The 21,867-nt window shown below is 39.2% G+C and overlaps 1 protein-coding gene across 1 annotated transcript in view; it reads right to left on the bottom strand.

The window, feature by feature from the left end:
- Nucleotides 1-2,103: 2,103 nt before the first annotated feature.
- LOC148104377 (disintegrin and metalloproteinase domain-containing protein 19-like) overlaps nt 2,104-21,867 on the bottom strand; it is an 80,352-nt gene continuing 60,588 nt past the window's right edge. The window contains exons 15-21 of the mRNA XM_087838357.1: nt 18,301-18,505; nt 16,928-17,005; nt 15,101-15,209; nt 11,377-11,518; nt 9,753-9,852; nt 4,226-4,450; nt 2,104-2,484 (exon numbers count right to left, since the gene is read on the bottom strand). Coding sequence (XP_087694483.1) covers nt 2,158-2,484; nt 4,226-4,450; nt 9,753-9,852; nt 11,377-11,518; nt 15,101-15,209; nt 16,928-17,005; nt 18,301-18,505 — 1,186 coding nt within the window. The 3' untranslated portion in view covers nt 2,104-2,157. The remainder of the gene's footprint in view (nt 2,485-4,225; nt 4,451-9,752; nt 9,853-11,376; nt 11,519-15,100; nt 15,210-16,927; nt 17,006-18,300; nt 18,506-21,867) is intronic.

Below are 21,867 nucleotides of genomic sequence, written 5' to 3' on the forward strand. Positions count from 1 at the left end.
ATCTTTATTTTAGATTCATGAAAGTTAAAAAAGGAGAAAAATAAACCTTGATAGTTTTGTAAAAAATATTTTATGTAATTTTATGATAGGAAAACAAATTTAAATCAAGAAAAACCACCCATGTGTGTCCTGCAGGCCTCATCTACCTCTCCAGCATGTAAACAGTGTTGATAAAAAGCTGCTGTGTCATTAGCTTTCCTATCAACTCATGTGCCAGTATTTCTGAATTTAGACCTCAAACATTGCTCTTATGATAGAATAAATTAGAAAACCTGGAAGTATAGATGAGGTGACTCATAGTAAACTATTTTTCAACTTATTTTCAAGCTTTCAGGACACCTCAGGAATAGGGATGGGTATCGTTTAGGTTTTATCCAATACCAGTACCAAACCAGTACTTTTAAAACGGTGCCGGTGCTTAAACGGTGCTCAAACCGGTGCTTAAAGAATGAAGAACACAAACTTTGTCCACAAACTTCTCATGTTTAGCTGTTTTTTTGTAAAAAGATAACAATGTTAGCTTTTTCTGCAGCTATGGGGCATATATGGTATCACTCTTGGCTGGAAGCAGTGCTTAAACAATGGGGGAAAAAACACCAACTTTGTCCAAAAACCTCTCATGTTTAGCTGTTTTCCACTTTTTCTTTGGTCATTTTAGCTTTTTTGGCCAGGGTGAAGGGAGTATCTGCCATCAAACAAGAAGACAGCCGCATGTAGCTATGACGGTGTTTGCTAGTTCACCTTACATGCATTAATATAATAACGCGGTTAGCCTACTCAACGTAAATTACACACGAACAACATTAAGCTACTCACGCAGAGAAGAACGGCTGCTGCTGCCATCATCATCCGTCATCATTTCTGCTACACTGGCAGGGCTAGGGGCCAGGACTCTCCTCTTCAGGTTTTTGGGGGATGCTGCAAACTCCGGGACCGATAACAGGCACCACACCCGCAGTAGATGCACTCGGTCTGGCAGCAAGCTATCAAATACGGTGCATTTCTCTGCTTTTAAAAAAAACGCTATGCGTCGCCAGGTGTTTCATCAGATTCGAGGTGTTACCTCCTTTGCACAGCATCACCTTAAAGCACTTGTTGCAGGCTGCTGAGTTTGCATCTTTTGCTGTGAAGTACAGCCAGACTTTTGACCGCTGCACCTTGGGCGTTTTTAATCTGTAGCTCTGCTCTAAAAGAATGTACGTACCTGGGCCCGCCTACTACGCTTGCAAAGGTAAAATGATTGGCTGGAATCCAAAGTGTATGACATCTCAGGAAAAAAAAAGCACAGAAATAAAGCACCAAAATGTGCGCTGCTTTTCGGTCTGGTTACTACCGTTTATGTCAGAACCGGTGCCATCATGGCACCAGATACCGGTACCCATCCCTACTCAGGAATGACGAGATCTCTTTGGTGGATATAATAAACAATACCACGTGACACGAAACAAACTGTAAACAAAACATAAGTCAGTACAAAATGCATTTTTATAGACGGACATTAGCAAAAACAAAACAAAACCCTAAAAATTAACTGGGTAAATTTGACCATCCCCCAACAATTACACTTGTGTTAGTCTGCAAGGTCTATTTGCACAACCACTTGACCACTTAATCATTGTGGTTAAGTTAGTTTGCTCCTCTGTCAAAGCAGAAAAATCCTCATAATTAGTCCTGTGAGTAAATTAAATTTGGATGGACTGAGTCCTGTACAGAAATCTAACAGTCACAGAGCAACAATGTCCCTTTATTGCCATGAACATACATGTGCACATCGGTGTGCACACACACATTACACTGCATTTTAATTGGATTCTATTTCAGTAACACTGTCCTTTTGGTACAAATAACTAGATTTAATCTGCTTGGAAATACGTCCTACTGAACTCCCATTAATGCTTTTTTAAAATGTTCAAAGTTTTTCTGTAAACATTTTTGGGGTTGTAGGGGTGGGTATTTGATCCCTCTACAACCCCTACAAAGTTTTTATTGTAAAAATGTTTTACAGAAAAAAATTATAATGCTTTTTTAAAATGTTCAATGGGAGTTCAGTTTCCTATTTCATGCAAATCAATTTAAAACTTTTTTTTGTGATTCGTTTCTTCGCAGAATTTTCTGGTTGACATTCAGTCTTTCCAATAAAATAAAACTGGATACAAATTAGAGACTGAGCCGCTGATTGTAAGTTTGTTCACTTATAAATGGCCTGTATATAAAGAAATGAACAAATAATGATTCTGCAGAGTCACGTACAGTGGGGAAAATAATTGTGTTAACCCACCTGATAGCTCTCAAAGGTGGGATGGCAGAGACTTTGCCCACAGGTTTAGGTCCTGCTGCTGAGGGCATCATGACCAGTAGGCCTGGAGGGGCTTTGGAGAGTGAGGTCTGGACTGGAGTCACTTGGGGGGAGACTGCTCTGGTAGGGCTCAAGGGGAGAGGCCTCTGAGGAGGGAATTGGGGTGTGGGCTGCAGGTCAGACACCAACTAAAAGAAAGATATTAGCTTTATGTATATTACTGAACAGTGACATGCAAAATGTTTTTGGAGGTTGGTAGCTTATATCCACTTATAAATCAAAAAAATTACTGACTAAAGGTAAACATTATATAAAGTATATTGTTTACACATTCAGTGAAGTGTTTCTAGGCTTGTAGCTCATAAAATTGAGAAATCCAGTATCTCGAACTTTTCAAATACTTTCTTGATCAAAAGGTTTTACAATAAAAATATAACTTATTAGAAGCATGATCATTATATTCAATAATTGACTGGGGCTTTTTTTTTTTTTACTATGAATCACAGCATTGCATTGGAGGTGACCAGTTATCTATATTTCCCCTGTAGCGTATTTTTTATCTTCCTCTAAATACCCCAAATATGGTCTAATAAAGTTCACATCAGAAAAGTTGGCTGGCCAATCAAGTTCTTGGCAATTAATCTGCTGCATTCAGTCACTGCTGCTTGTGCACTTTTCCCTTTTCCGTTCTTTTAATATGCTTTAATACAGCACTATTAGCTCTTACACTTAAAACAGCACTAAGATCTTCTCTCTCTCATATACATACATACGTATGTATATCTGTGTATGTATATGTACACGAGAAGCTAGAGAAGTACGAAGGGCTCAGAGAAGAGCTCGAGAAGATGTGGAGGGTGAAGGTAACAGTGGTCCCAGTGGTAATAAGAGCACTAGGCTCAGTGACTCCCAAGCTAGGTGAGTGGCTCCAGCAGATCCCAGGAACAGCATCCGAGATCTCTGTCCAGAAGAGTGCAGTCAGAACATCTAAGATACTGCACAGGACCATTGAGCTCCCAGGCCTCGGGTAGAGGACCCAAGCTTGAAGGACAGACCGCCCGCAGGAGCGAGAGGGGAATTTTTACTTTATGTGGGTTACAGTTGCTTCAATATAGTAAAACAGTAACAGACTAAACTATTTAACAATATAATACAATATATTACAGCTTTACAAATTTAAGAAATAGCACAACATATACAAATCACTGAATAATAAATATCAAGAATTGACGGAGGTGATTATAAATAAATATTCAAGAATGTTTACAAGAATATTACTGAGCAGAAAAGAGCGTGTGCAATAAAGGGTGTAACGATGTAATGATTTCCTGTTTCGTTCAGTGGTGCTTTTTTGTAATCTCAGTGTCCTACTGAATGTGCTCCTGTGACTAGCCAGCGCGTCATGGAGTGGGTGGGAGGTATTATCAGATTTCAAACATGCCTTATTAAAGTTGCAAGCAACAACATGGATGTCCTCTGGGTGCTCTCTCTGCTAAACAATGGTAATTATGGCTACTGTTAGCTTCCGAGGTCGAGAAAAGGGCCTGTACTGAATAGACAAAGCTTTTAAGTCCAGTGAGCAGTAAGGGTCTACAATTTTACTGTTAATACACCAGTCCACTCCTTCCATTGCCGGAGTTTTTATTGAGATTGCAGAAACATGCGGCAGAAATTAGCTCTCTCCAAAGGTTGATTAGACACTCCCTTAGAGAGAGGGTGAAGAATTCAGTCATTTGAGAAGGTTACAGAAAAGAGCTGCTGCTCCTCCATATCAAAAGGAGGCAATTGAGGTGATTTGGGCATCTGTCTAGGATGCCTTCCCTTGTCTAGGTAATTTGCATTTTTGCTTGTCTAAAGCTCCTGTCCTCTGTAGACTGTTTTGAGTTTATATGCCCTGACTTTTTCCTTACACTCTAGAAAGGGACTTACCAGGGGAGATCGTGCTGGAGTAAGGGGTAGAGGTTTCTGTGGCGGGCTCAGTCTCTGAGGTCTTGGTGGGGATTTGGGTGGTGCTACTGGATGCTTGCCAGTTGGAAGAGACCGTGAACCACCCTTGGCAAATGAGGCAGGTCTCAGAGGTCGCACTATGTTGACTGGGTGGGTGCCATTTGGGCTTGGTCTAAGAGATGGAACCTCTTTGCTGGTGTGAGAAATCTACAATTACAGGAAATTCAGTTAATGTTAACAAATGTTAACAAACCTAACAGAAAAACAGCTTCAAATCATTTCACAGAGAGAAGAACAGGAGAGAAGAACTCATATGGGCATTTATTTCCTACTTTGATCATGAAGAGAAAGAATGCATACTTTACCAATAGGAGAATCTTATTCATAAAACAACAGTGATATAATAGACTTAACATTAATTCATGACATTTTTTGGTTCTTTGCTTTTTCTTTAGACCTACAGTTATAAATAAAACTCGAAGAAGCTTTTTAATATGTGTAACTGACTCACTTGTTTCTCCACTCTTCAACATGCCTTCTATACACATAGCTGACTCTTTCTCTGACATATGAAAGTGCAAAGTAATTACAGAGGAGATTAACTAGGATCTATGAAAACACTTTTATGCAAAATAAGTCAACACATAGATGTTTTTGGTTGTTTGATGATGATAATTGATCGATGTAAATTCCATTTCAAAGCCAGCAGAGGTTAGAGCTTGTGTGTGTGTACCAATGGGCCCCTGGACATGTTTCTGTCAGAGGCATTTGCTACATAATGAGATATCATGTAAGTAAAGTGTGTAGGTTAAATTCATGACTTTAATGATAATGGTAATATTAATTCTTTTTTTCTTTTTTCTTTTACAATATTTTTATTGGTTTTGCAACAGCATACAAAGATTTGTTTTCACAGTAATGTGACGCAGTAGTACGAACACTTTTACCCCCTCACCTCCCATCCCTGCTCTCTCCCAAACCTACATCCAATAAAAACACATGAAGTATACATACATTAGTACAATATGTGGCATTTATACAATGGAAGGAAACAAAAAGAAGGAAAAAAACAAAATAGAAATAGCTAGCACAAACTAAACAATTTTCACCTCATCCACACTCCTGCAGTTGTCCAATATTTGCTTCTTTTATAAAGTTTTTAAATGGCTTCCAAATATCATCAAAATATGTTAACTTGTATTTAAGAAAAATATGTTATCCTTTCAATTACCATACATTGTGCCAAAGAATTTATCCAAGCACCAATAGCAGGAGGATCAGATTTTTTCCAGTTTAATGCAATTATACGTTTTGCCTGTAATGTACAATAATCCATAAACTTAATTTGATGGGCTCTTAGTTTAAGATTTTTAGAATAAATTTGTAGTAGCAACATTTCTGCATCTAAAGCATTCTTTGTAGTTAAAATTTGGGGTCTTTTTGGTTATCACTTCCTGCCAAAATGCGTGGACAATTCTGCATTCCCATATACAGTGGAAAGATATCCCACAGGCTTCTCCACATTTAAAACATGTATTTGGAATTTTGTTGTTATATATATTCAATTTAACCAGTGTTACATATGTCTGCATGATCCAGTTGTTTTGTAATAGCGTTAGGTTACTATTAATCGATTATTTTTGTGATTTTAAGCAAATTGACTTCCATGTCTCCTCAGAAATATTAATATTTAGGTCATTTCTCCAAGATTCTAACTTAGAAGCTGATGTTTCTGGAGAGGCCGAGACAATCCAGTTATAGAATGTTGAAATTAAGCCTTTGTTACAACATTTTTTCACCAATAACTCCTCTAAATTAGTTAACTGGGGAACATTAAGAGACTGATTTTGCATGGAAGAAATTAAGCTTCTAATCTGTAAATACTTAAAGAAATGTTTTTTTGGAATTTGAAATTTTGAGACTAAATCCTCAAATGAAACCATTATTCCATCACAAAAAAGATCATTTTCCTGGTACAAATAAAGCATTTCCCCAAATAGGACTAAACTGAGAGAGATTATTCTTAATATTCACCATTTCTTTTATTGTAAATCAAACTTCAATCATATTTCAGACTATAGGATTATTTGTTTCTTTCTTTAATTGTTTTGGCTGTGCAGAGTATAAGTACAAGTTTAATGGCATTTTAAGAGAATTTGCTTCCATCCCCACCCAAGAAGGGATATTTTGGGATGAAAAATAAAACATTATTGTCCTTAGTTGAATAGCCAGATAGTACCAGTAAATATTGGGGCATTTCAACCCCCCTGTATCGAAGGGAAGATACAACAAAGACAAGCGAATGCGGGGATGCTTCTTGTTCCAAATAAACTCTCTGATTAATGATGCTACTTTGGTAAACAATCCAGTGGGACATTCTGAAACATATACAAGAGTTTAGGTCAGGGGTCAGCAACCTTTTACACCCAAAGCCATTTGGACCCGGTTTCCATGCAAAAGAAAACACTGGTAGCCGCAAATACTTTTTGACATCTAAAATGAAGATGACACTTTATATATTGTTTTTTACCTTTATGCTTTGTGTGAACAACTAAGGTGTGCTGCTTATGAAATCCATGAAGTGCTACAGAGAAAATTACATTTTATTTATGTAATCAACACATTTTGAACTCTTAAAGAAATATAACAAAAGGAAAGACACCCAGCTGAACTAAAATGACCCACGTAGCAAACAAAAACTGTTGAGCCGCCACCCTTATATCGCCTTTGGGCTGTTGGGCCTTGACCTGACTTTTAAAAAAATAATTGGAAAAAAAAGCACTATGCTGCTAAAAAATGAAAAATAGATATTTGCAAAATTCTGCCTAAATATGTATTTTACCAGGTTAACGTGTGTGGCGGGGCGTGGTCTGCGGCACCGCTTCAGGGGAGGCGGACGCACCTGAGCGACACAACAGCAATCACGCCTCGCTGCCTTTACGTCTGCGCTATCTGTGCTCTTGTGTTGTTGGTGTTGTATGTCGGGCTGTGAGCTGAAAAGCTACAGCCAGCTGTATGCGTACAGCAACCGTGTGTGAAAAGTGGTCAATATAGAGATGCTGAAAAGCGTGTTCATGCAAACATCGTCGGGTCTGCCGTGATATGTGTGGGACTTCTGCTCCTGATCCACAGCGTCTGTCATCTGTCAGCTGTCATTTGTCAGGCTTGAACGGTGTTTGTCTTTAACATAGTTCACGGTGGAGAATAGCTGCTGACATAATGTGGATCCGAAGATCCATAATTGGCCTATCTGGGGTTGAAAGTCTCGATAAATGCACGGCATTTCGGTGGGTATACCGGCTTCCGTGAGTGTCACTCTTATTTTGAGCAATGAAAAAAATAACAGAATATAATTTTATGTTTATATTTCAATATCACAATAATCTTCCAATTTAGAACTACAAGTTAAAAGAACTAACATAAATAACACTTCAGCTAAATACTTCTAATTTATTTTCCCAAACCACGCAGAGCCGCAGTATAAGGACTAAAGAGCCGCAGGTTGCCGACCCCTGGTTTAGGTAATACATTCATTTTAAGAACACTTATCCTTCCAATAATAGATAATGGTAAACTTATACAACGCTCCATTGGAAATTTTCTGTAGAATTGTATTATAGTTAAGTAGGGCCACATCTTTTAGTGAAGGAACTATTTTAATGCCTAGATAAGTGAATTCAGAATTAACAGTAAAGCCAGTTATATTCGGACTTACGTTTTGACTATATTCTTGTTTAAGTAACATTAATGATGATTTTGTTACATTTATTTTATACCCTGAGAAGGCCCCAAACCGGTCTATTAAATCCTTTACTGCAGACACAGAAGTTTTTAGTTGCTTTAAAAATAATATGACATCATCATCAAATAAAGCGATTCTATGCTCCTTTCTACCAATCTTAACACCTTGTATTTGTCCACTGGTTCTAACACCTATTCCCAAAGGTTCAATTTTAAATTCATCAATTCATTTTAAAGTATTTTTTTGTATACATTTTTGTGTTAGTATTTCCTAAGAGAAATTAAAGCTAGATAAAAGCAACATAAAAGATAACAAAATGAAATCCATGCAGTGGAAGCTTTCATCATCAATCTTCTACCACGTCAATCTTCTACCGGCAACCTTTGAGGTTGCCGGTTCGAGCCCCGGCTCGGACAGTCTCGGCCGTTGTGTCCTTGGGCAAGACACTTGACCCGTTGCCTACTGGTGGTGGTCAGAGGGCCCGGTGGCGCCAGTGTCCGGCAGCCTCGCCTCTGTTAGTGCGCCCCAGGGTGGCTGTGGCTACAATGTAGCTTGCCATCACCAGTGTGTGAATGTGTGTGTGAATGGGTGGATGACTGGATATGTAAAGCGCTTTGGGGTCCTTAGGGACTAGTAAGGCGCTATATAAATACAGGCCATTTACTCACTCTGTATCAGTAAGGGAGTCTCCTTCTCCACTTTCCTATTTGAAACTCCTATACCACCTCATTCTCAAGTTACCACATTCACAAACTTGGGTGTTCATGCCGCCTGTTCATCCACCAACCTGACAGGGTGATGCCAAAACCCCATCGGCCATTTATGGCTGAGGGGTAAAAACTCTGAGATACCAACATTCGTTATGTGTGCAGTACATGTGTGCATTTTGTATCTTATAAGTCAGATATTTAACATTTGCGCAACATTAATCGTCTCAGTCCTTTTCTCCCCCCACATGTCACTGCCATTCTTGTCCACAGCCTTGTTACTTCCTGGATTGATTATTGTAATTCACTTCTTTTTGGTCTTACTCAAAAATCCATCCCATGCTGCCCGTATCATCACCAGGACCCCTTCTGCCCACCACATCACTCCTGTCCTGCAGCAGCTTCATTGGCTCCCGGTCAAATATCGCATCAATTTCAAAATACTCTTGTACACATTTAAGGCTATTCATCATCTCTCTCCATATCTCTCTGACCTGGTTAAGATCACCGCCCCATCTCATTGTCTCAGATCTTCTTCTTCCCTTTCACTCTCCGTCCCTTCCCCCGTTTTGCAAACATGGGGAGCCGGGCTTTCAGCTGCTCTGCTCCACGACTCTGGAATTCCCAACCTCCTGATTTAAGAAACATCTCTTCCTTCTTTCTCTTTAAGTCCAAACTCAAAACTTACTTGTTCAAAATAGCCTCTCCTATTTTATTTGTTTATGTCTTATGCTTTTATGATTGTGTAAACTGCTTGCTTTTATGTTGCTTTTATTCTACTGTGTACAGTGACCTTGAGTGTTTTGAAAGGCGCTTTCAAATAAAATGTATTATTATTATTATTATTATTATATTAAAATGTTAACTTTAGGCTGATATTAAGACATAGGATGCTAAAACAATAATTTGACAAACTGAATATTTAATTCAATATGAAGGTTAACCTCATGGACACTCAGTTATTCATTCACAGAAAAACAGTCATCACCCTACTCCCATTTCCTCCTTCCCTTTCTTTTGTTTTATTTTGTAACACACTAGAAACACACATATCACTCACCCCCTTCTGGCCATTAACTGTGTTGATTGGTCCTACAACTTTCAGGTGAAAGGCAGGATTAAGGTGGCCATTCTTTCGTTTATCTGCTGATCCCTCCATCCTGAGCACAGAAAGACAAAAAATAAACAAGAGCCTGTTGCATGGAAGATGTACAGCTTCATCACTTTGCTCATTCGGACATTCCTGGTTTTATGGCTCAAATTGAGAAATAAGAAAACTAGAACGGAACACGAAGCTTCTTAACCAGCTGATGTTAGTAGAAATGAAATAAAACAAATGCTTCCATGCAGTGATTAGACAAGTCTAACTGAGTGAGATGGTTCTTTTACTAAGCTACCATCTTAGAAATAATTTGTTCTAACCAGTCTATGGAATTTCTGTTTGTGTTTGTGATACCTTTACTGTTTGTTCATACTGAGAAACAAAAAGAGAAAAAAAACCCTCATTCTTAAAAATGCCCCATGCTGTATCACACTGACAACCTTCGGCTTACAAGTGAGACATTAGCGATTGGTAAGTATGCCAATGGAGGGGGCAGCACTATGGTCTGTTACAAAGACAGAGGCGAACCAATCAACAAATCATATTAAAATGGTTTACTGGCACCATTTTGGTTCAGGGTGCCTCTCATTCTGTACAAGTCATCGACCCTGGATCAGCAAAACAGCCCAGACCATCACACTTCCTCCTCCATGTTTGACAGCTGATGTCACACACTGTGGAATCACCCCACTCGACGGTGTACAAAGATCCTGCGTGATGAATCGAAGACTTCAAATTTTGATTCATCAGCCCATTATACTCTGGTATTCAGTAGTCTAATTGCTGTTTCATGGCTGAGGCAAGCCTCTTTGTCTTATTCTGATGCCTTAGCAATGGCTTTCTTGCTGCAACTCGTCCTGTCAAACCTGCAGCTTGAAGACCACGATTAAAGTGTACTTGAAGCTGTTTTCCTGTGAGCAACCTATTACGCAAGCTGTTAACTCTCAGAAACTTGTCCTCTGATTCATTTGTGGTTTGGGGTTTGCAGATCTCTTCCTGTCAGTTTGTTTCTGAGTGCCTTTTGATGGTGAAAGAAACCACAGTGTGTTCCAACACTACTTTTATGCAGACAGAGGGGGTTGGAAGTAATCCAGAAAAGTTGCGAACACCTGTAGGAATTAGTAGTACCAGCTTTTAACGCTCAATTAACCTCCACTGCTGCAGAACTGCTTTAAATTGTTAACCCATTTTGTGTTCCCTGAAAAAAGGCATTTTTCTGTCATTCTAAAATGTACATTATTTTTCAGTTTTGAGTTGCCTTGCCTGGCAGTTTACCACTTACCTTTGTAGCATTTCAGCTATTCATTTGACTTGAATGACTTAAACTGCAAATAACTGAAACAATTGGGGTGTTCTAAAACTTTTGACTGGTAGTAAACCTTGCAAGGTTTCTAATTTGCACTTGAATAAAGTTTTAAAGGACAAAAGAGCATCACAATACACCAGTGCATATTATATAGTTTTACTTGCTAGACCCCAAAATGAAAATGCTACTTTTTTAAATTTTAGGCTTTCCTCTTTTTGTTGTATCAAGAAAATGTAGTGTTAAGAAACAGACAAACAGTGGAAAGACAGACAGTACTTCTTGCATGTGTTCTTTTTTCTTTGGGAAAGCCACTTATGGTAATAAGAAGTCTTGATCCGGTGGCAGTAGAAGACCAGCAGCACTGCAGGTAAAACCACCAAGAAGGCAAACAACAGTCCAGCCACCAGACCCGCCTGACCTGTTGACATACACAAACACATATATACATATACACTAATGTGTTTACTAGTATATTTATATGGCAATTGAAAAACTTTAATTTAGATCAGCAAGTATCAAGGAAAAAGGGCCATCCATGTCAAAATTTTCTGTTTACTTCTAGTGATCGAACATTCTGAGCCTGTCAGCGAGTCAGATGGAAAAACAATGTTAACTATAAAGTTATGTATATTTTTTTGTCTTTTTATTTTGTTTATTTTCAGAGTGAGTATTAAGCTGTAGCAGGCAGCGGGTAAAGCCCAGGCTTGTGAAAGACCGGAGAAAAAGGAGGAGGAATAGAAAAAAGAAATGGACATGACAGAGAAAGAGAAAGGGAGAGAAAGACTTTGACTTTTAACACTTTATTTACACCACATTAAAAAGAAAAACCACGAAAAAGTCAAACCTAACAGAAAGTTGCTACTACATCAACAACATCAATATGCACTAACCATTTACTAACCGCAACCAAACTCACACACACACACACACACTTAAAAATTAAGGACAAATGTCCCATCTGCTCCTATCGAACACAAAACCTGTCCAATCCCCCACATAGTTGTAAAGGAGTCCAGATCTTTAGTCAGAGAGTAAAAATCATGCTGTACTGTCAGACGTGATGCCAACAATTTTTATCCTGTTTTCCTTCTCTCACCCCAAACGGTAGCAGCAGATGGCCGCCCCTCCCTAGGCCTGGTTCTGCCAGAGGTTTCTTCTTGTTAAAAGGGAGTTTTTCCTTCCCACTGTCGCCAAAGTGCTTGCTCATAGGGGGTCATATGATTGTTGGGATTGTTGGGTATCTACTTTGCAATATAAAGCACCTTGAGGCGACTTTTGTTGTGATTTGGTGCTATATAAATAAAACTGAATTGAAATTGAACAATCCCTTTAAACTATGCACAGCATCAGTCCAACCCTGACCTAACTTCTGGTTCTTCCTAGTCTTCTATATTGCCAGCTTGGATGTACCAAACAAAAAATTAATCCGAACCAGAGTCCGTCCTTTCCTAAATACTTAGGAGACAAGGGTACAGAGAATTTCTCCTTCAGAGATTCCACCCATTCCTGCAACAAAGAAAATAAACCCACTAGCCGCAGACAACGAACCACTAAGTGCTCCAGCGTCTCCCTTTGTGAACAGAAAGGACATCCCTCCCCAGTGCTTGGATCCAGGTGGGCTCTGTGTCTGTTTGTGGCTATTGCTCAAAGTATGATCCTCCACTGGAGGTCAGCCATCCGTTTTTCAAAAGGAGGCTTATATGGACCCTCCACCTGCAGGTAACACAGCTGTAATACAGCTGCTTCTTCCCACAAGAGCTGAAACTATCTAGCACTAATGTTCTCAGGGAGAGAAGTAGGCTCCCCTCAGGCTGCTCCTTAAAGACAGGACTGACCATCAAGGAGAGAAAAACATATTCGCTGTCATCAGCCCATTGATCAGCTAGGACACAGTTTCCAGTAAACTCTCCCAGTGATGCCAACAGGGATTGCCAAGTTTCCTCCACAATCCTTCCCAGCACTCTGGAGGCCTGTGACACACCCAAGAGTTCCCATTGACATCCTTGTGAGATGGCCCAGTTTGATAATACCAGTCTCCACAAACTTGCTCCTTATAGTGGCAGTAGAAAACACAGTACTTGGAAAAAAGTCATTAAAAAACAGCGGCTCTTCAAAAAGCCACATCCCAGGTCTGGGGTCAGGAGTCTGTGCGAAAGTCATCACTCCCCAAGTAAAACCCAAGAGTTTTAATAGCCCTTTAACCCCATCAAAGATTCCCAGGGAGTCTAGAAATACATGCCAAACTCCACTGCCCGACCAAACACACCTCACTCTTCTCCCAATTAACCCTGGCTGAAGAAGCTTTTTCATGTAAAACCAAGATTTCCTTTAATTCCTGAACATCACCTTGATCCTTAACAAAAACATTAACATCATCAGCGTATGCTGATACAATAACAGGAGGGCTCTGAGGCAGATCTGGCAAAGAGAAACCCCTCAGCTTGTTCCTCAACCTGCACAGAAAAGGCTCAATAGCAATGCTATAGAGCCGGCTGAGATAGGGCAACCCTGCCTAATCCCTCTCCTAACTGGCACAGGGCAACTCAACCCTCCTCCCACCTTCACAACACAGCAAGTGTCGCTATGCCACAGCTTCACCCATGTCTGAAACCCCTGCCCAACAACAAAGGTCTTCTGGGTGAAAAAAAGAAAAGCATGGTCTACACAGTCAAAAGCCAACTCTAGTATAGTATAGTTTACATATGTCAAATACATCTCTCATTAAAAAGAATGCCTTCTCATCTCAGCTGGATCTGCGATCACATTTCCATTCGAAAGACGAAGACACACCATTTGTTTTCTCTGGGCTACAGACTTCCCCAAATTAAAGAAAAAGGTGGTTGAGGCGTCCATGTCCTGGAGTCTGGTGAAGCATGCTCGAACCAAAGCTCTTTTAGCTCTCTCATATTGAAAATGATCAAGCTCTTGTCTTTTAGAATTTAAACAGTCATTACATTACATTACAACAGTCATTATTCTGCTGATCTAACTGTGAACCAGAGACATTTTTTTATGTTTTATCACTTCTTTAACTCCTGCAGAGTTCTCTTGATATTGGCTGTCAAATTAAAACCATATTGCTGCTGCAAAACACACAAATCTGGGCCTTTCCTACTTCCCACTATTGAGTAAGGGAATTAAAATCATCCTTCCTTGATCTCCAGTAATCCCTCCCAAAAACTGAAATTTTCACAGAAAATCCAATCATGAAATAATTTTACATTAAATTGCCAAAAGGATTTGGATTTGTTGGTGGGAGATAGAAACAGCTCCATTAAAACTAAGTGACAATCTGTAAAAATAACAGGAAAACACTGACAGTTAACAATTCGAGCAGTAAACAAAGAAGACACATAAAACCTGGCCAATCTCACTGCACTAACTCTGCCATACTTCAACCCGTGGTTGAAAGATGCTTCATCCTCCACGCATCAACCAAGTTAATTTTTTGTAGAACATCTGATAAAGCAGAAGATGACTGAAGATGCGGCTCCTCCCCAGTCCTATCCAAAGTAAAATCAAGACAACAATTCCAGTCCCTACCCAATACAACACAGTCCCCTTGATCAGCACCTCTTCATTTCTCTTTTAATGTTTTAAACAAAATCTTACACTCATACCCTAAGTTTATAGCAACACCTGCGCTAAAATTTGTTCCATGGCTAAAAAACTGCTACCCCACCACAGACCCGTCTACTTCATTTGTACTGTCAGTATGTGTTTCTTGAAGACTATATCTAGTCTCTTCTGCTTGATTACTTCTGCTAATAAGGCTCTTTTATTTGCATCCCTGCACCCATTCACATTCAAGGAGGCTACCCTCAATCCCTGCACATAAGAGGAAGCCATCAAGAAAGGAAACAGCAAACAGAGATGAAACACCCAGTGTTGTAGGATCATGGCGATAATGCTTTTTACCATCCAGCACACCAGAAATGTTCAAATATATTGAAGGTGAAAAAACATTTTCTTTAAGGCACAAGTTTATTTATATACTCACTGCCATACTGAACAGGCCCACTGTCCACACTGCCACCGAGTCCTGGCTTCTCACAGAAGGGTGGTGCCCAGCCTTGATTACAGTGGCAGTTCCCATTGCTGTTACACACCTGAATATTATACACACAAAAGAAATGTCTTAAGTTGGTCCCTGACCCCTTTCTCTCCCTTTGTATATATGTCTCTGTGTGTGATTGTGTGCATGCTTGGATGTTTGTGACTACCTGGAGGTGTATTAGTCAAAGCATTAAGGCATTGTGTGCTTGTATTTATTTATATGAGCATTTATCTCAACACTATGAAATTTTCATACTGGAGAAAAAACTGCATATTGAATATTTTAAATATTCCCGACTTCAGCTAATTTCTAATATTTTCACTGATAGCAGGGAAGAAAACACACACAAGCGAAAGAGATTAAAGGAGACTCTATGCTTGCATTTTCTTGTTACTCATATTGTTTCAAATACTAATTCAATCCTAATATAATAGACTCTGTCAGGTGAGACAGGATCCACTTCGAACAAGCTGCTGAGCAGTTCAAATCACAAACTAGGCTGTGCCAACTAGGGTTATTCTCATAACATATGTGTAAAACTGGGCATTGGAAAAACTTTGCCCTGGTCAAGACACACCAAGCTACAATCAAGCACGGGTACACAAATACCAGCTCGAGTCTCCATTCTCTGCCAGATTGTCTGTTAATCACTGGCAACTTGGCCTCCAAATGATTTTGTTTTTGACAAGTCTGGACTAAGCTACCTTGCAGTCACCTATTTGCCTGCCCTCTGGACTCAATTCACCTCTAGGCTCGCTAACAAAATCTATCAAACACCTTCAAACACCCTCATTATGCAACCATAACACACCAGACAGAACCTGTCCACTTGGACCTCGTCTCTGGCAATCACAGGGAATCTGTCACCTTTGTCACCTTTTCTGTTTCCAAGACTCCTTGGTTAGCAAGACATAACCCCCACTGCTGACTGGTCAAAAGGGCGAGTGCAGAGCTGGAGTTTGTTTTGCCTGGCTCACTATTTAAAATCAGCTCTGCCTCCTGCTTTAAATAGTCCCCAGACAGAACCCGAGCCTAAGCCTGATTTATCCTCTGTGCCACTAGCATATCATGACTTACATGAGGTTTTTAATAAAGATAAAACATTATTTCTTCCTCTGCACAGGCCCTATGATTGTGCCATAGACCTCCTCCCTGGTGCTCCGTTGCCTTCCAATCGACTATAGAACCTGTAAAGACTGAAGGTGCTGCCTCCCATTCTATTCTACTTTTAAATATCCTAGGAACGACAAGTAAACAAGTGGTCTCCAAGAGAAGTACTGTATTGGGGTGATATAGTACTTTGAGGTCTCAAGGATAAGATGGGGCTTGACAATTCAAGACCTTGTATGTCAGGAGAAGAATTTTTAATCTTACTGAATTTAACAGGGAGCCAGTATGGGTGAAATATAGTCTCTCTCTCTAGACCCTGTCAGTACTCTCGCTGCAGCATTTTTTAAATCAAACTAAAGGCTTTTCATGGAGCTTTTAGGAGTGCATGATAATAATGAATTATTAGAAGTGCAGGAACTAGTTTTTCAGCATCAGGATGGTTTTAGTTTTAAGATGTTGCATACATGGAAGAAGACAGTGTTTCATATGCACACTGAAGGACAATCAAAATTGACTCCAAGATTTCTTACAGTGTTCTTGGAGGCCAAGGTAATGCCATCCAGAGTAAGCATCTGTTTTGACACCATGTTTTGTTGTGTGACTCTGTGTGATTATTGTGTATATATACATTTATATTGGTGTGTGTGTCTGTATGCTTACCCCATTGTTGTGACAGCGTGCAAGGCAAGTCTCTAACTCAGTAAAAGAGGCATTTTGGCATCTGCGGTCTCTGCACACCTTTGGCAACAGAAGGACAAAGATTACATTACGATCACAGAGTTTAAAGGGGCTCCTTGGCTAACTCTTGTGGGGAGACTACAGAGAGAAAGCAATATATACAGAAAGACAATTTGCAGATGGGTACATTTTCATCCATTTGTATCACACAATTCAGCTCTTATTTTGTAGGGTGTATGTGGGGGATTTACTTACAACTTTATATTCCATTCGACAAAGTGCCAAATAAACAAGATACACAAACAGGCCTCCTTAACCCCCAGTAGCCCTTATTATTAGATCAATAATATGCATTGATCGAATGATCAGTGCATTATATTAGATCAGTAAATTTTGACAAAGGGAACAGGTCACAACTATAAACAATGCTCCTTTACACAGTAAATAAAAACCACAAACAGCCGATACTTAAAGAGTCAGAGATATCAAACTTTCCTTGAAGTTTCAGTTACATTCAGACCACATTTGAATGAGTCTGTTAACTTAGGCCTATAAGGGAGCCAGGAATGACAAAATGATGAATTAAATATGCTACTTACTAATTAATTACAATTTTATTAATTAATAAAAAATGGAATTCATTAATTAAATATTTCAATAATGATTTAAATGCCCGTTAATTTCATTTAAAACATTTAATAAAGTATTTATTACCTAATACCGTTATATTATGTCTGGGTATAAAGTGTAATCTCGAAATTACAAAAATTTTAGTTCAGTTTAATTCAGAAGCCAACATCAAAGACATGTAAGTGACATTAAAGCCATATTACTCAACGTGTAGACCATTTGGGGCCAGACTAACTGGCTCTAAACATTTAACTTTATATTTGGCAAGAGGTTATATTAAAACTGATAAATATATGGCAATTTACACTTATTTCCTTGTTCTAACAATGCTTCTTGGCAATGAATCTTCTACCGTTGGAAAGCCTGTTTATTTCTTCTTGAATGTTGCCATATTCTTAAGGAAAATACATCTATGTATTAAGGAATAGAGGTGAGTATGTGGTTTGCCAAATCTTTTGTGATTATACTAAACAACTTATCCTGCTATTGTTTTGGGCTTCTGGTACTCTAGGTGGAGACAAGTGGGTGCATGCTTGGCACCTCAATAGCAACACCACAGACCATGACCCAGTGATCCGTTGATGTCTGCTCCATGCATGCCACATTTGACTGATCTGGATAGGGCCCCAGCCACAGGGCAACTTCAACATGCAGTAAGTATCAAGTTTTCATGTTTTCAATCAATATTTGCCTGACCACAAAATTCCAGCTTGGTGTGAACCCACCTTGCCCTCTCCGCACTTGGTGCCGGTCATGACAAGACCCGGGTCAGGCAGGTCACCCTGGCCATCCTGGGTGCTGTAGACGTATGTGCCACGACATTTCACCTCTCTTCCTCCAGTCTTGATGGTAGTGTCAATTGACACAGCATTGGTGCCTTTTGGCTTCGTGGCAGCACTGTGGCACTGAATCTTCCCACACTTGGCATCGCTAAACAAAGATACAAGCACATGAGACTCAATTTTTCAATGGCCAGTCATTTAACCTCTGAGAAACCATTTCAAATAACCTCTGAATGTTGATGAACAGCCACAGTAGTGCAGTTGGGTTCAAAAATACATCAATTATCCACTGCTTGAGATATAATGGTAGGGGGGATGCCATATGGTAGGATGAATAACTCTGTACATTAAAACTAGCCCTGGCCAGACTGGAAGTAAATATAGTGGAAGTAGTGGTGAGAACTAGTTTCTTTTAGCAACAAATGAGGAAAGGCTCAGAGTCTTTCACCAAAGGACATAGTTATATACTAAATGTGACAATTTGGAATAAAGATTAAGACACAACCTATGAATAAATGATGTCCTTGAGGGATTGAAAAAAAAATGATATAATGGTACTTGTGATTAACTTTACTTGCTCATCACTGTAAATTTATGATGATGTGGATATCTACGTATTGAAAGTGTATAATGTTCATAGACAAGTTAACCCAAAGAATAAGCTCCACCATGTGTAATATTGTTTACTTTCTAATCTAACAAATGGCAGAACATGTTATCCAAGCATGGAAAGGAAACATCATCTATGTAGCTTATTGCTCCTATTGTTAGCACATGGCATTGAAGAAGGTAACAGTGGAGGAATGCAGCACTTCTAGAAATACATCAACTGTAATAAAATGCATTTCCCAGTAACCCATTACTGTAAATTTAAATTTAATTAAGAAATGATCAGACAAAGGAATGCTATTAAATGTTCAGTTTCTATGTTAAAATAGTCCATGTTATTAAAATGGTGGGTAGGCTATTTTACATTTCAATAGAAGCTCGTTGAGTCTAATAATAGACAAAATGCAGTGCAGAGTCTGTCATATCAGCATCTACTTGGATGTTAAAAATCACCTAATTTTTTTTTTTATCTGAACTAAATCAGATAGATAGACCGCATATCACGGACTGGGGGTGATATTGAATACTGGACATTATACACACTGAAAATAAGCAATGCTACTTGACTAAAAGAATTATATAAATAATAATAATAATGGATTGGATTTATATAGCGCTTTTCAAGGCACCCAAAGCGCTTTACAATGCCAGTATTCATTCACTCTCACATTCACACACTGGTGGAGGCAAGCTACGGTTGTAGCCACAGCTGCCCTGGGGCAGACTGACAGAAGCGAGGCTGCCATATCGCCATAATGTATATTAATACTGGCTATGAAGAGCTAAACCAGTAGTCAGCAGCAGTATGGAGCATCTGGAAAGCTGCAGGAGCATAAAGTGCTACTGGAGCAAATAGAACATGTCGTGTCTTTCTGGTAAAGGTTTTGAAGTTATTTTTTTTCTTCTGTAGTTAAATAAAAAAAAGAGGTCAATCTCAAATGGACTATTTAGACGCTTGGGTATTATTATTACTCTTATAAGTTATTGGAAGCAAACTAGCAGAGATTAGGAAGGAGAACACTAGATGGAAGATTTTACTGATCTGAATCTAAATGGCAGAATTTAGAGCCTTCTAAAGAAATATTACTAAGGTCATTTGGAGAGGAGGTTAGACAAAAAGTAGTAATGCTGAAAATATACAAAACTCTACAACAATAATCTAATGTGAACAATATGGATGTATATGTTTGAATAGAAATGGAATTAGAATTACAGCAGATAGACTGGTAGGAAACATTTAAACAGGACTAATTCACAAACAGTACAACATTGAAGGAATTTGTGTGGAAAATATCAGCAGTCCACTCACAGAGAGGGATTAAATTAGCTGTGTGGGCTGTGTGGATGGGGAGGGGGCACAGTCCAATTATCAGTCTCACAGTTTGTGAGAAGAACCCTTTTAACATCCTGGTTTTCTGCAAATGATTCTCCTATACCTCTTTCCAGATGGCAGGAGGTTCCTGATGGTGGTTCACAAGGTAAGGACACGCCCACTCCCATCATAGCCATCCGACTCACCAGACCCCAAACACCATGGTGATGTATCACTGCATCGTCCACCCCCAAGTGGGGCTGGTATGCAAACTGAAGAGTGTCACTGAGAGAAACATAATTTCAGTGACACCAGAAGTACTGAAGGGGGTCAAGCAGGACTCACAATTTGCACCAGCAGCTCCCTCAGAGAGAAATATTCTTCTCAACTCTGCCTTACGCCCATCCCGGAAAATGGACACACCCAGCACTTCAAAAATAGTGTGATACTGACCTTTGCTTTCTGTATGTTAGCAATACTGTACATCATGCTCAGATAACACAGAGACTCTTACATAACAATTTTATATTCAGACCTGGAGAAAGTTATACATCCTCTCTGATTACACAGAATGACTTTGAACACTTATGGTAAATAACACACTATTAGCAAAACACAGTGTGAAATAATTACTAGAGATGGCACGATACCAGTTTTATGTCCGATACGGATACTGATATCATAAATTTGGATATCTGCCGATACCGATATGAATCCGATATAGTGTGTTTTTTCATCAATAAAACTGTTTTTTAATATCTTGCTGCTTTTTGTATAAGTTCATACTCAAGTTAAAAAAAAACACAAAAAACACTAAAGCTATTATTTTAATACCTGTATGCAAAAAATACACTGCACCCAAAATATTTCATAGTTCAGCAATACTGATCAATCTAATGAACTTAAACCTACTCCATCCTCCCTATTCTGGTGTTTTAAAGAGTAAGCAACCTAACTAATAGGGTTGCAAACTCCCAGCAAAAAAACAAAAAACAAAATAGGGAACCACCCACCCTCCACACACAGCCGCTCTATTATGTGAGGTACACTGCTGCGACGTGCTACAGTTATGAGCCAAGTTACGCCATGTCGCAAGTTTTGTGAGGTGCTTTTTTGATATTTAATGGATGGGATTACATTTTTTATTTCTCTCCGATATCCGCTCCAGTAATTTACGTCAGTATCAGACCGATACCGATACGTAATATCGGATTGATACCGATACGTAATATTGGAACGGTCCAGCTCTAATAATTACAGATCAACATACAAGTGAAGATCTTTAACTACATTTAGTGTTTAAAGCAGATGCTGTGCAGGTTTGAGATCAGCAGCTTTCTTAAAGAGTCCAAGGATCCTGTTGACCTTGTAAAGTTCAATGCAATCTAGTATCCATGTGTGGGGCATTATGTCATAGGCTTTCTTGTAATCAATCCAGGTGGCGCACAGGTTGGTCAATCTGGTCTTAGAGTCTAAAGTAACTGCTCTATCTACTACTATATGCTGAAGGCCTGTGCTAGCCAGCTGTGTGGAATACTTCATCACCTATACAACCTGAGCATGCACCTGCAGAGAGTCCCAGTGCTATG

The sequence above is a fragment of the Neolamprologus brichardi genome, chromosome 3 (genome assembly GCF_056152115.1).
Source record: "Neolamprologus brichardi isolate AB-2024 chromosome 3, ASM5615211v1, whole genome shotgun sequence".
Taxonomy (NCBI): domain Eukaryota; kingdom Metazoa; phylum Chordata; class Actinopteri; order Cichliformes; family Cichlidae; genus Neolamprologus; species Neolamprologus brichardi.